General features: G+C 65.6%; 1 protein-coding gene across 1 annotated transcript; it reads left to right on the forward strand.

The window, feature by feature from the left end:
* The first annotated feature begins 924 nt into the window (after positions 1-924).
* On the forward strand, positions 925-9,742 carry CC2D1A (coiled-coil and C2 domain containing 1A). Its single transcript, XM_074814039.1, has 23 exons — positions 925-945; positions 1,525-1,602; positions 2,159-2,294; positions 2,466-2,581; positions 2,723-2,788; positions 3,291-3,428; positions 4,342-4,806; positions 4,988-5,060; positions 5,208-5,300; positions 6,194-6,324; positions 6,444-6,516; positions 6,672-6,799; positions 6,952-7,096; positions 7,217-7,389; positions 7,460-7,582; positions 8,004-8,062; positions 8,192-8,308; positions 8,418-8,491; positions 8,857-8,915; positions 8,990-9,041; positions 9,148-9,247; positions 9,322-9,459; positions 9,511-9,742. The coding sequence occupies exons 2-23, from the start codon at positions 1,549-1,551 to the stop codon at positions 9,740-9,742; spliced, it is 2,745 nt and encodes a 914-aa protein (XP_074670140.1). The 5' UTR covers positions 925-945; positions 1,525-1,548.
* The last annotated feature ends 450 nt before the right edge of the window (positions 9,743-10,192 follow it).

The raw sequence follows: 10,192 nt of genomic DNA on the forward strand, positions 1-10,192 counted from the left end.
CTTGGCTAGCGCTGCTCCCTCCCTCGCCAACTGCCATCAGAGTCACTTGTTTTTGTGTTTTATCCCCATAATAACCCCTATTCTCCGCAGACTTGTAGCGAGATGAGGGGCTGTTTGGGGAAACCGCCCAGGCAGCGCGTGGTCTGAGGGGATTTGATGAAAGAGGTGCGGTAAAAGGTAAACACTGGGTGTCATTTGGCTTACAGATTGGGACATTTTTTCAGGTTTGTAATAAGTAAGAGCACGGGCGGTTTTAGGAGCAGTTGTTACCACAGAATAAAAGGAGCGAGACATGGAAATACGGGGCAGGTTGGGGCTCCTGGGCAGCTGCTGCCTCACGGGGAGGGGCAGGGGACACCGTCCCTTCACCACCCCCGTCCCTTTGCCCCTCACGGCCGGGCCCTCTTGCTGTTACCTGGCGGCTGCTCCTTTCTCCGTTTGCCCATCCCGCCGCCCGCCTGTGTGGGGAGAACAGAACCAGACCGGGCGCTGAACGAGCAGCCTCTCGCTGCCTCCTCCTGCGGCGTTTTGCCCTCAGGGCTGAACCTGCCCCTGTGCACTGTGGGAGCCGGCAGCCACTCGCCTCCCCCCAGTGCCAGCCCCCTCCGAGCTGTGGCCGCAGCTGGAGGAACAAACCTCTCTAGTTCTGAGGTGAAAAACGTGGGATTTCACCTATTTCCACCCCCCAACCCGCACCGGGCTCCCCAGGGGAGGCGCCATCTTCCCCCCTCACCTCAGCTCACGCTTTTCCGCCTTTTTCTTGGCTCCCCGTGCGCATGCGCGGCGCGGGGCCCGCCGGGAGTTGTAGTCTCCCCGCGCCGCCGTCAAGCGAAAGGCCGCCACGACGGCGGCGGCTTTTGCGACGGCGGCGCCGTAAAGCGCGGCGTGTTGTTGACAGCGGCGGGTGGAGTAGGAAGTGAGTGACCGGGACCGGGACACTGAGGGGTCGGGGCACGGAGGGGAGCGCGGAGCCGGGAGTGAGGGAGGTTTGGGGTCATGTCTGAGGGGGGGCGGGCGGGGGGTTGAGAGGGCTGAGGCCTTGGGGGGGGACAAATGGGGCCTTGGGGGGGAAAATGGGGCCTTGGGGGAGGGTGTGGAGGGAAGGGACCTTCTGGGGGGCTGTGGGGGGTGTGGGACCTTCTGCGGGGACTGTGGGGGGAGTGGGACCTTCTGCGGGGACTGTGGGGGGAGTGGGACCTTCTGCGGGGACTGTGGGGGGAGTGGGACCTTCTGGGGGGACTGTGGGGGGAAAGGGCTGGGGGGGGCTGGGGAGTAGGGGGCGAATCCTCTGGAGGAAAGAGGAAGAGTCAGGGCTTAAGGGGGGGGTGGCAGCGCCCTGGGGTGCTCGAAGGGGGGCTGTGGCAAGGGAGGGGGCTGCCAAGAAACGTCTGGAAAATGTGAGTGGGGGGCTCAGTGGGGGTTGCAGAAGGCTGATGCTGAAGGGCTGGGAGGGGGGGCTCTATCTGGGCTCTCTGGAGGGTGCTGGGACCCCGCAGCCTGACACGGCGCTTGCCCCCTCCCCAGCTCGCCCCGGCGAGGGACAGAGACATGAGCAAAGCCAGGAGGCCACCGCCGGGCCGCGGCGCCGCCATCGCCAAGCAGGTACGGGCCCTCCTCCCCCACCACCCCGGTGCGTGCCGAGCCCCCGCACCCCAGGGGTGCTGGGTGTGTCCTCCCCCACCCCCGCGGGAGGGACGGGGCGACGCCGCGAATGGCCCTTTGGTGGCAGAGGGAAACCTGAGCCGTCACGGGCAGGGCCGCTGCCATCGTCACGGGCAGGGCTGCCGGGCGCTTTCCTGTTGCACCTCCCACGCGGGGCTGTTGGTCGTGCCAGGCCGGGCTTCGGTTAAACGGGCACTGGCGGCGATGCCGGTTGTTCCCGTGGTGGGGTTTGTGTTGCTGAGCTGGGCAGAGCTGCGCTGTCTGTCGTCTTTATTTAAGTGCTTTAATTAGTTTAAATGCTTCTATTCGCTTCGCTGCCTCATGGATCGCCGTGGCGGCGTCACCGTGGGCTCAGTCCCCAACCGCGGGGCACGCCGGCTTCCACCCCCAGAGGATCCGCGGCGATTCCCTCCTCCCCTCAGCCGGATCCCAGGGGATCCCCTCGCCCTAACGAGGTGTCATTAGCATCGTGCCCCCCTTCCCTCCCTCCCCGCAGATGGGTTTGCTGGTGGACCTCTCTCCGGAGGGGACAGCGGGGGACGACACTGGGGATGATGCTGCCGAGCTGGAGGCCGAGCTGCTGGCGCTGGTGGGAGGCCGAGCTGCGCCGGGAGAGAAGCCCAAGGGGAAAAGTGAGCGCTGCCGCCCCGGGGGCTCGTCGATGTCTGGGATAATTAATAACAGCGGCTCCTCTCGGGTTGTTTCTGCCCTCCCGGGCCGTGCTCCTGCGTGTGTGGGCTTAAACTGTCAAGAAACAGGTACGTGGCCCTGAAAAACCGCTCGTGCTGCTTCTGCTCCTGCAGCGCCTTTGCCGATGGAGGCGATCGAGAAGATGGCGGCCCTCTGCATGAGGGACCCGGACGAGGAGGAGGAGGAGGGGGACGACGATGAAGAGCTGGCAGACGAAGACGATCTCATGGTGAGGAGAGGCTTGAGCCCTCCAGGGAGCTCTGGTCTCTGCGCCTCCATCCCTGAGGCTTCACTCCTCGGGATCCCCTTGGCCCAAAAAAGGGCTTTTCCGCCCCGGATTGCGGCTGAGGGGACTCCCGGCGCTTTGCAGGCCGAGCTGCAGGAGGTGCTGGGCGAAGGGGAGGGGAGCGCGGCCACGCCGGCACCTCCCGCCAAGGTACGACGCATCTTTCGGCTCCGGTTCTGCTGGGCTGGTGCTGGATCCGGCCCTTTTTAGCCTTTTGTGTCGTTTTGCTCATTTTCCTGACGACACAACGGGATTCTGTCACCTGAACCTGCCCCCCTGAGAGATAAAAACTTTCCTGGGAGTCGGGGAGGAGCCGGGTTCCCTCTGCCTCGTCCTCGGTGACGAGCAGCGTTGGAAAACGCGAGTGTGGAGACAGGATTTGGCAAATTTCTTGGAATCTATGAGAAATGAGTCTCTGACAATCCCCTTTTTGGCCAGTCTCGGGCAATCCCTGTTTGCCAGCAGCTGTCGGGGCTCTCCCGCTGCTCCTTGAGCCCCTAAAATCACGGAGCAGAGCGGCCGCGCCAGCCCCGGTGTGAGCCAGAGCCGCCGGCTCTGCTCTGAGCCCCCGATCCCGGCAGATCTCGGGGTTTTGGGGGGGAACCCGGCTCTGGCGGGGTCGATCCGAGCGCGTCTCCCGGGGTGGCTGCAGGTGCCGGAGCCGCCGCCGGAGCCCAGCAGCATCGAGTCCACCCTGGCGGAGCGGGCAGGGATGTACCGGGCAGCCATCGCCAGCGCCCGGCAGGCCGGGGACGGCTCCAGGCTGCGGCGCTACGAGAGGGGCCTCAAGGTGAGCTGCAATCGCGGGTGGGGGCTCGGGGGCCGTGGTTTGCCTTGAATCTTTAATTAAATTAAACCCTTTGATCTCAAATTCCCGGCTGGCGCTTCCAAACTCGGGGGGTTTCACGCTTGGGGCTGAGCTCCGGCCTCTCCCCGCAGCCGTGAGCCCGTCCCGGCTCCCCGCAGGAATTACTCGCAGTTCTTGGAAAATCAGGTCGTCCTCGTTTCAGCGCTTAATTGTGGGCGTTAACGTAAACGGAGGCACGCGCGGGCGCCGCTGCCTGCGGTGTAATTATCTCTGAGACCACGTTAAGCGCGGCGGGCCCCGGTTGAACATCTTCCCCTGCTGCAGCGCTGGCTAAAACACGACCTCGAGGTCCCGGTTCCTCGTGGTTGTTTAAAACCCTTTCAACAATCTTAGAATTATTACTATTTTTTTTTAAATTTTCAGCCCTGTTTTCCCCTCCTGGCCGTTCCCCACCTTGGTTAAGCCCCTCCTGCCACGCTCAGGCCCTCCCGGCGCCCCATTTCGGAGCGGAGCGGGGCCACGCGTCGCCTCTGGGCTCTGACTCCCGAGGGGACGACGTTTTTCACCATTAAAAGTGTTTTTTAGAGCCCACGAGGCTCTCTGAGGGCAGCGCCGCCTCAGCGGGGGCAAAGCTCCCCCTTCCCTTCAGGTTTTGTCCGCTGGCGGATGGTGTGGACAGGGCGAGTCGACCACAAGAGGAGGCGGCTGATGATGCTTTTTTGGGGGGAAAATAAGGAGATTGTAGAGTTTGGGGCTGGGTCCCCAGTCGGTGGGAAACCCCCAACCTCCAGTCCAAGTTTGGGCGCTGTTTTTTGGGTTTTCCCACCGCCCTGGCAGCCTCTGAGGTTTCTCTTTTCGCAGAGGTAGAGTTTTACCCCTGTGCCGTCCCTTCCAGACGCTGGAGAACATGCTGGCCTCCGTCAAGAAGGGGAAAAAGATCGACGAGGAGGAAATTCCCCCTCCGGTGGCGCTGGGGAAGGGGGCGAGCCCCCTACAGCCCTCCCCAGAGCCCCCCCTCCCCGCCGCCCGCCCCAGCTCCCCGCAGCCACCCCCGCAGCCGCCCCCCGTGCTCCCGAAGCCGCAGGTCCCGCCTGTCAGCTCTCCGGAGTCAAAACCAGCTCCTTCCTCGCCGCCTCCCCGCCCAGGCAAGGGTTTGGCTCCTCGTCCCGCTCCGGAGGTGGCTGGGACCCCGCCGCCGCTGGGGACCCCGGCGGTGCTGCTCTCTGCTCCCGCAGGCTCGGACCGCGCCGGCACTGAGGCTCTGCTGCGGGGCCGGCAGCGGGAGTACAAGCTGGCAGCGCTGCACGCCAAGCAGCGCCAGGACCTGGAAATGGCCACCAAGTTCTATCGGGTGGCAAAGGTATGGCATGCGGTGGCCGGAGAGGCGTTGTTCCCCTCCCTGTGCAATATTGATGCAAATCTCCCCCTTTCTGTGGCTTCTGAAGTAAAACGGGGGGCGAGGGGGCGGGGGGCGGGGGGGTGGCTGCGGAGCTCGATGCAGAGACAGAGTGCGCTTTTCTCTTTTTCTTGTGTTTTTTCAGAGCTTTGACTCCCTGCTCGAAGCGGTGGGGAAGGGGCAGCCGGTGGAGCTGAGCAGCGTGCCGCCTCCCCCCGGTAAGACCCGAACTGGCGACGGCGAGCGGCCGTACCCCCGTTTTGGAGGGACAAAACAGCCACCACGGCGGTTCCGCTCGTCCCGGCGGACGCAGCAATCGCCTCGCTGCTCGTTTGAGGGCGACGATCGCTTCCTTCTCCCCGCAGACCAGCTGCCGAAGGAGCCGGTGTCACTGGGCCAGCCGCAGCCTGCCGCGGCAGTGCCGGCGCCAGAAGCCAAACCAGCGTCTCCCGTGGCAGGTAGGAGCCCCAACAGCCAATTTCTAACCCCAAATTGTTCCCTAAGGAGAGGGACGTTCAAAGAGAACAATGGTTTTGACAACTGGGGGAGTTTCACTAAGGCCAAATGGCGGGTTCTGCACTTGGGCCACAACAACCCCCAGCAGCGCTACAGGCTTGGGGAGGAGTGGCTGGAGAGCTGCCAGTCACCTGGGGGGTGATTGACAGCCGGCTGAACATGAGCCAGCAGTGTGCCCAGGTGGCCAAGAAGGCCAATGGCATCCTGGCTTGTATCAGCACCAGCGTCGCCAGCAGGGACAGGGAAGGGATCTGACCCCTGTGCTCGGCGCTGGTGAGGCCGCCCCTCGATGAGTGGGTTCAGTTTTGGGCCCCTCACTCCGAAAAGGCCATTGAATGACTCGAGCGTGTCCAGAGAAGGGCAACGGAGCTGGTGCAGGGTCTGGAGCACAGGTCTGATGGGGAGCGGCTGAGGGAACTGGGGGGGTTTAGTGTGGAGAAGAGGAGGCTGAGGGGAGACCTCCTGGCCCTCTGCAACTCCCTGAAAGGAGGGTGCAGAGAGGGGGGAGGAGTCTCTTGAGCCAAGGGACCAGCGCCAGGACAAGAGGGAATGGCCTCAAGCTGCGCCAGGGCAGGGTCAGACTGGCTGTTAGGAAGGATTTCTGTCCAGAAGGGGCTGTTGGGCGTTGGAATGGGCTGCCCAGGGCAGGGGGGGAGTCCCCATCCCTGGAGGGGTTGAAGAGTCGGGTTGAGCCAGCGCTGAGGGATCTGGTGGAGTTGGGAACGGTCAGGGTGAGGTTCCTGGTGGGGCTGGAGGAGCTTCAGGGGCTTTTCCAACCAAGAGGATTCTGGGATTCTGTAATTGAAGCTTTTCTTCCTTCCTCCCCTCAAAACAGATGCCCCCGCTGCTCCCCGGGACGCGCTGGAGGCCCTGCAGCAGAGGATGGAGCGGTACAAGACGGCGGCGGCGCAGGCCAAGAGCAAGGGAGACGACCGCAAGGCCCGGATGCACGAGCGCATCGTCAAGGTTCCTCCTCTGACCCCCCCCCGCGGTGCCTCTGACCCCCCCCCGCGGTGCCTCTGACCCCCCCGCGGTCCCACCGTCCCCCCCCCGTGGCCGTGCTCAGCCTCTGCTTTCCCTTCCAGCAATACCAGGACGCCATCCGGGCGCACAAAGCGGGGAAAACGGTGGATTTCTCGGAGCTGCCCGTTCCCCCAGGTATTTCCCCCTGTCCCTTTGGCAGCCAGCGCTTCTCGGGGCCGTTCCCCAAAGCCGGTGCGGCACTGGGGGGAGGATTTGGCCCCCTCCAGCCCAGTGGGGCCGGGGAGCCTCCGGTACCAGCCAGCCGGGCCCCTCTGCCCCCCCCCCGCCAGGCTTCCAGCCCATCCAGGGCACGGAGACGCCGTCCGGGGAGCAGAGCATCGCCGGGGTGCTGGAAGCAGCCATGAAACTGGCTGGCCAGGATGTCCCCGAGGAGGAGGATGGCACTGAGGAGGCAAAGGTCGGGGGTTTTGGGGCTCGGGACCCCCCCGTCCAACCCAAAGCAGGGAGCAGGGAGGGGTCTCAAGGGGACACCCAGCCCCCCCATGCCGGAGGGGCGGATGTTTCCCTGTTTTTCCTACCCCGACGCTGTCCCCTCTGTTCCCGGCACAGCCCGCTGCCCGCCCTGCCCCGGCGAGAGCCGCCGCCACCACGCCCCAGCCCAAGCAGCCCCCGCCGCCCCCCCGAGCCCCCTCCACGGGCACCCCAAATTCCACCGGCGCGGCCAAACCAGCAGCCCCCAAAACCACCGCGAAAGGTACCGGCCTGAACCCACGCTCCGACCGCGCTGGGGGGCGAGAGGACTGGGGTGCAACGAGCCCCGGGCCCCAGTGGGCCCCCCCAGGGATGCTCAGCCCCCCACTCCCCCCCTCCCCAGCCCAGCAGCAGCTGGTGTTTCTGGAGGGCAGGAGGAAGCAGCTGATGCAGGCCGCCCTCCGCGCCAAGCAGAAGAACGATATCGAGGGGGCGAAGCTCTTCCTGCGCCAGGCCAAAGGGCTGGACCCGCTGATCGAGGCGTCGCAGAGCGGCCTGCCCGTCGACATCACCAAGGTCTGGGTGGTTTGCGAACGGCGCCGCCGGCTCCTCCCCTCGCACCTCTGATCCCTTCCCTCCGCTCCAGGTCCCCGAAGCCCCCGTGAACAAGGAGGATTTTATGCTCGTGCAGCGCCGGGGTGTCCACATCTCCCCCGAGGCGGCCGGCCAGTACCTGGAGCTGATGAAGCTGATCCGGCAGCAGCACGAGGTAGCGCGGCCCAGGGGACGGCCGGGAACCGGGGAGAGGTTGAGAACGCGGCGGGCGGGACGTGCTGGGGGGCTGCGGGGAGCAGGGGAGACCTGGGTCGGGGGGGGGGGTCTTCCTCGCTCGGGGCGAGGAAGGAGGGAGAGCGAGGAGGGAGGAAATGAGCTGCTTCCCTCGCTGAGGACAGAGTGAGGAGCTGGAGCGTTAAATCTTGGCGTAAATCTGGGCTGAGTTTGGGCTGAAGCGGAGTTTTTTGTTGGGGAAGAAAAACTCCCGGCTGCAGCGGGACCCTCAGGGAGGGGGCGAACATCTTGGGGCTGCAAAACCGGCACCGACGTGGCCGGGGAGCGCCGGGTCGGGCGGGTCTGGCGTTGGGGCTGCCGCGGGATGCAGAAACCTTCCTCTTCTCTCCTCTTCCTCCCAGATGTGCGTGAATTACTCCAAGCAGTTCACCCACCTGGGCAACATTGTGGAGACAACCAAGTGAGTCCGCCGGGCGGAGCACGGGGCGTGTGTCCGCGGGGGGGGGCGCGGGAGGCACCTTCCTCGCCCCCGTGAGCGCGGGGGTGCTGAGGAAGAGGAGGACGTTGCCGCTCGCCGCTCGCCCCGCAGGTTCGAGAAGCTGGCCGAGGACTGCAAGCAGAACATGGAGATCCTGAAGCAGGCGCACGCCCGCGGCTTCCCGCTGCCCAAGTACCATTACGAGCAGCGAACCTTCAGCGTCATCAAGTAGGGACTCGCTGGCCGAGCGCGGGAGTCACTGGCCGAGCGCGGCCGGCCGCGGGCGAGAGGGGCCGGGCGGGTGCTGACGGGATTTTTCCGCTCTCCCCGGCTGCAGGATCTTTCCGGAGCTGAACAGCAACGACATGGTGCTGTCGATAGTGAAAGGGATCAACCTCCCGGCGCCGCCAGGTAGGAGAGATCTGGGGATCTCCCCGGTTGGGCTGCGCCAGCTCCTGGCAGCTCGGGAGCCACCGGTGCTGTGGCTACGGCTCCTCGCCGCGGCGGGGAGGGGAGAGCGCTGGGGTGTGCCCGCTCCCCCTCGCTGTGCCGGCTGCCCGCTGACAACTGTCTCTTTTCTTCGTTGTGTGCGGTTAAAACACCCCGGAGGCGGCCTGGCCCCCGCGCCAAACGCGGCGAGGCCGTGGCCGTGGTCCTGCCGAAGCGCCCAGCGGGCTCCCCAGGGAGCGGCCTGTGCCGGCAGAGCTCGAGGACGGCGCCGTGGCCCGCGGATCTGCCGCCGTGGCCACCTGCTCACTGCCGTGTCCGCGTTGCAGGTGTGGCTCCCAACGACCTGGACGCCTTCGTGCGGTTCGAGTTCCCCTACCCCAACGCGGTAAGTCGGCGTCCCCGCGCCGCGCTCGCCGTGCCGGCGGCACCGGCCCTCACCTCCCGCCTTCGCCTCGGCAGGAGGAAGCTCAGAAAGACAAGACCAACGTCATCAAAAACACCGATTCTCCCGGTAAATGCCCCGAGAGAGGCGGGGAGGGGGCTGGTGGCCTCGTTAACGTCACGGGGTAATTAACGCGGCGCTGCTCCCGCTCGCCGGGCGGCGGTTCCCTCGGCAGAGTTCAAGGAGCAGTTCAAGCTCTACGTGAACCGAGGGCACCGCGGGCTCCGCCGCGTCCTCCAGACCAAAGGCATCAAGTTCGAAGTGGCACATAAAGGGTGAGAACCGGAGGATTTTCGCCCTCCTCCGCCTGCCCCCAGCCGGTTTTTTTTACCCCTCCGCGCTCTCTCAGGGGCCTGTTTAAGACCGACCGGGTCATCGGCACGGCCCAGCTCAAGCTGGAGGCGCTGGAGACGGCCTGCGAGGTTCGGGAGATCCTCGAGGTGAGGGGCGTCGGGCACATCCCCCCGCCCTGCCGCCATTTCTCCAGGTTCGTTAAGGGGATTTCCCTCGTTAACGGCGTTTCCCTCCCTCCTCCCAGCTGCTTGGACGGCCGCCGGCCCCACGGGGGGGAAGCTGGAGGTGATCTTGAGCGCATCAGGGAGCCCCTCAGCTCCCAGCAGCTGGAGACGCGGACGGAGCGTTGGCTGGTCATCAACCCCAGCACCCTGCCCCCCGGTGAGCGCCGCGGTGGCCCCCCCCGCTGCCCTCAGCGCTCCCCCCCCCACCTGTTAAATCACCACCACGGCAGGGGGGGAAAACCACCCCCTTAAACCCACCTTTCCCTCCAGGTCGCCGTCCCCAAACCCAAACCGGCCCTCGCCCCCGTGAAGGAGGTGAACAACAGGCGAGTTGCTGGGGGCTCAGCCCGCCCCCCCCCTTTTTTCCGGGGGGTGTTTGGGGGTTGGCTCCAGCGGTTCCGGGATCCAAATCGTCCCTGTGGCACCTCGGGGGGGGCAGAAAGAGGGGCCGGGGGGGCGGTGCTGGCACAGCAGATGCCGTTCACCGTCTCTCCTCTCCGTCTTTCCTTCCCTTTCAGGACAGCCATCTGCTCCGTGCTGTAGCGAGGCCGGCCCTGCCTGCACCCTTCCCTCCTCTCCTCCTCTTCCTCCCCGGGGCCTGATTTTTGCCCCACGGGGTGTGGGCTGGACCCGCAGCCCAGGAAAACTCCGATTTCTGGAGTCCCCTCGATCTGGGGTGTCCCTGATCTGGGGGTGCTGAGG

Source organism: Strix aluco, unplaced genomic scaffold, assembly GCF_031877795.1.
Source record: "Strix aluco isolate bStrAlu1 unplaced genomic scaffold, bStrAlu1.hap1 HAP1_SCAFFOLD_216, whole genome shotgun sequence".
NCBI classification, from domain to species: domain Eukaryota; kingdom Metazoa; phylum Chordata; class Aves; order Strigiformes; family Strigidae; genus Strix; species Strix aluco.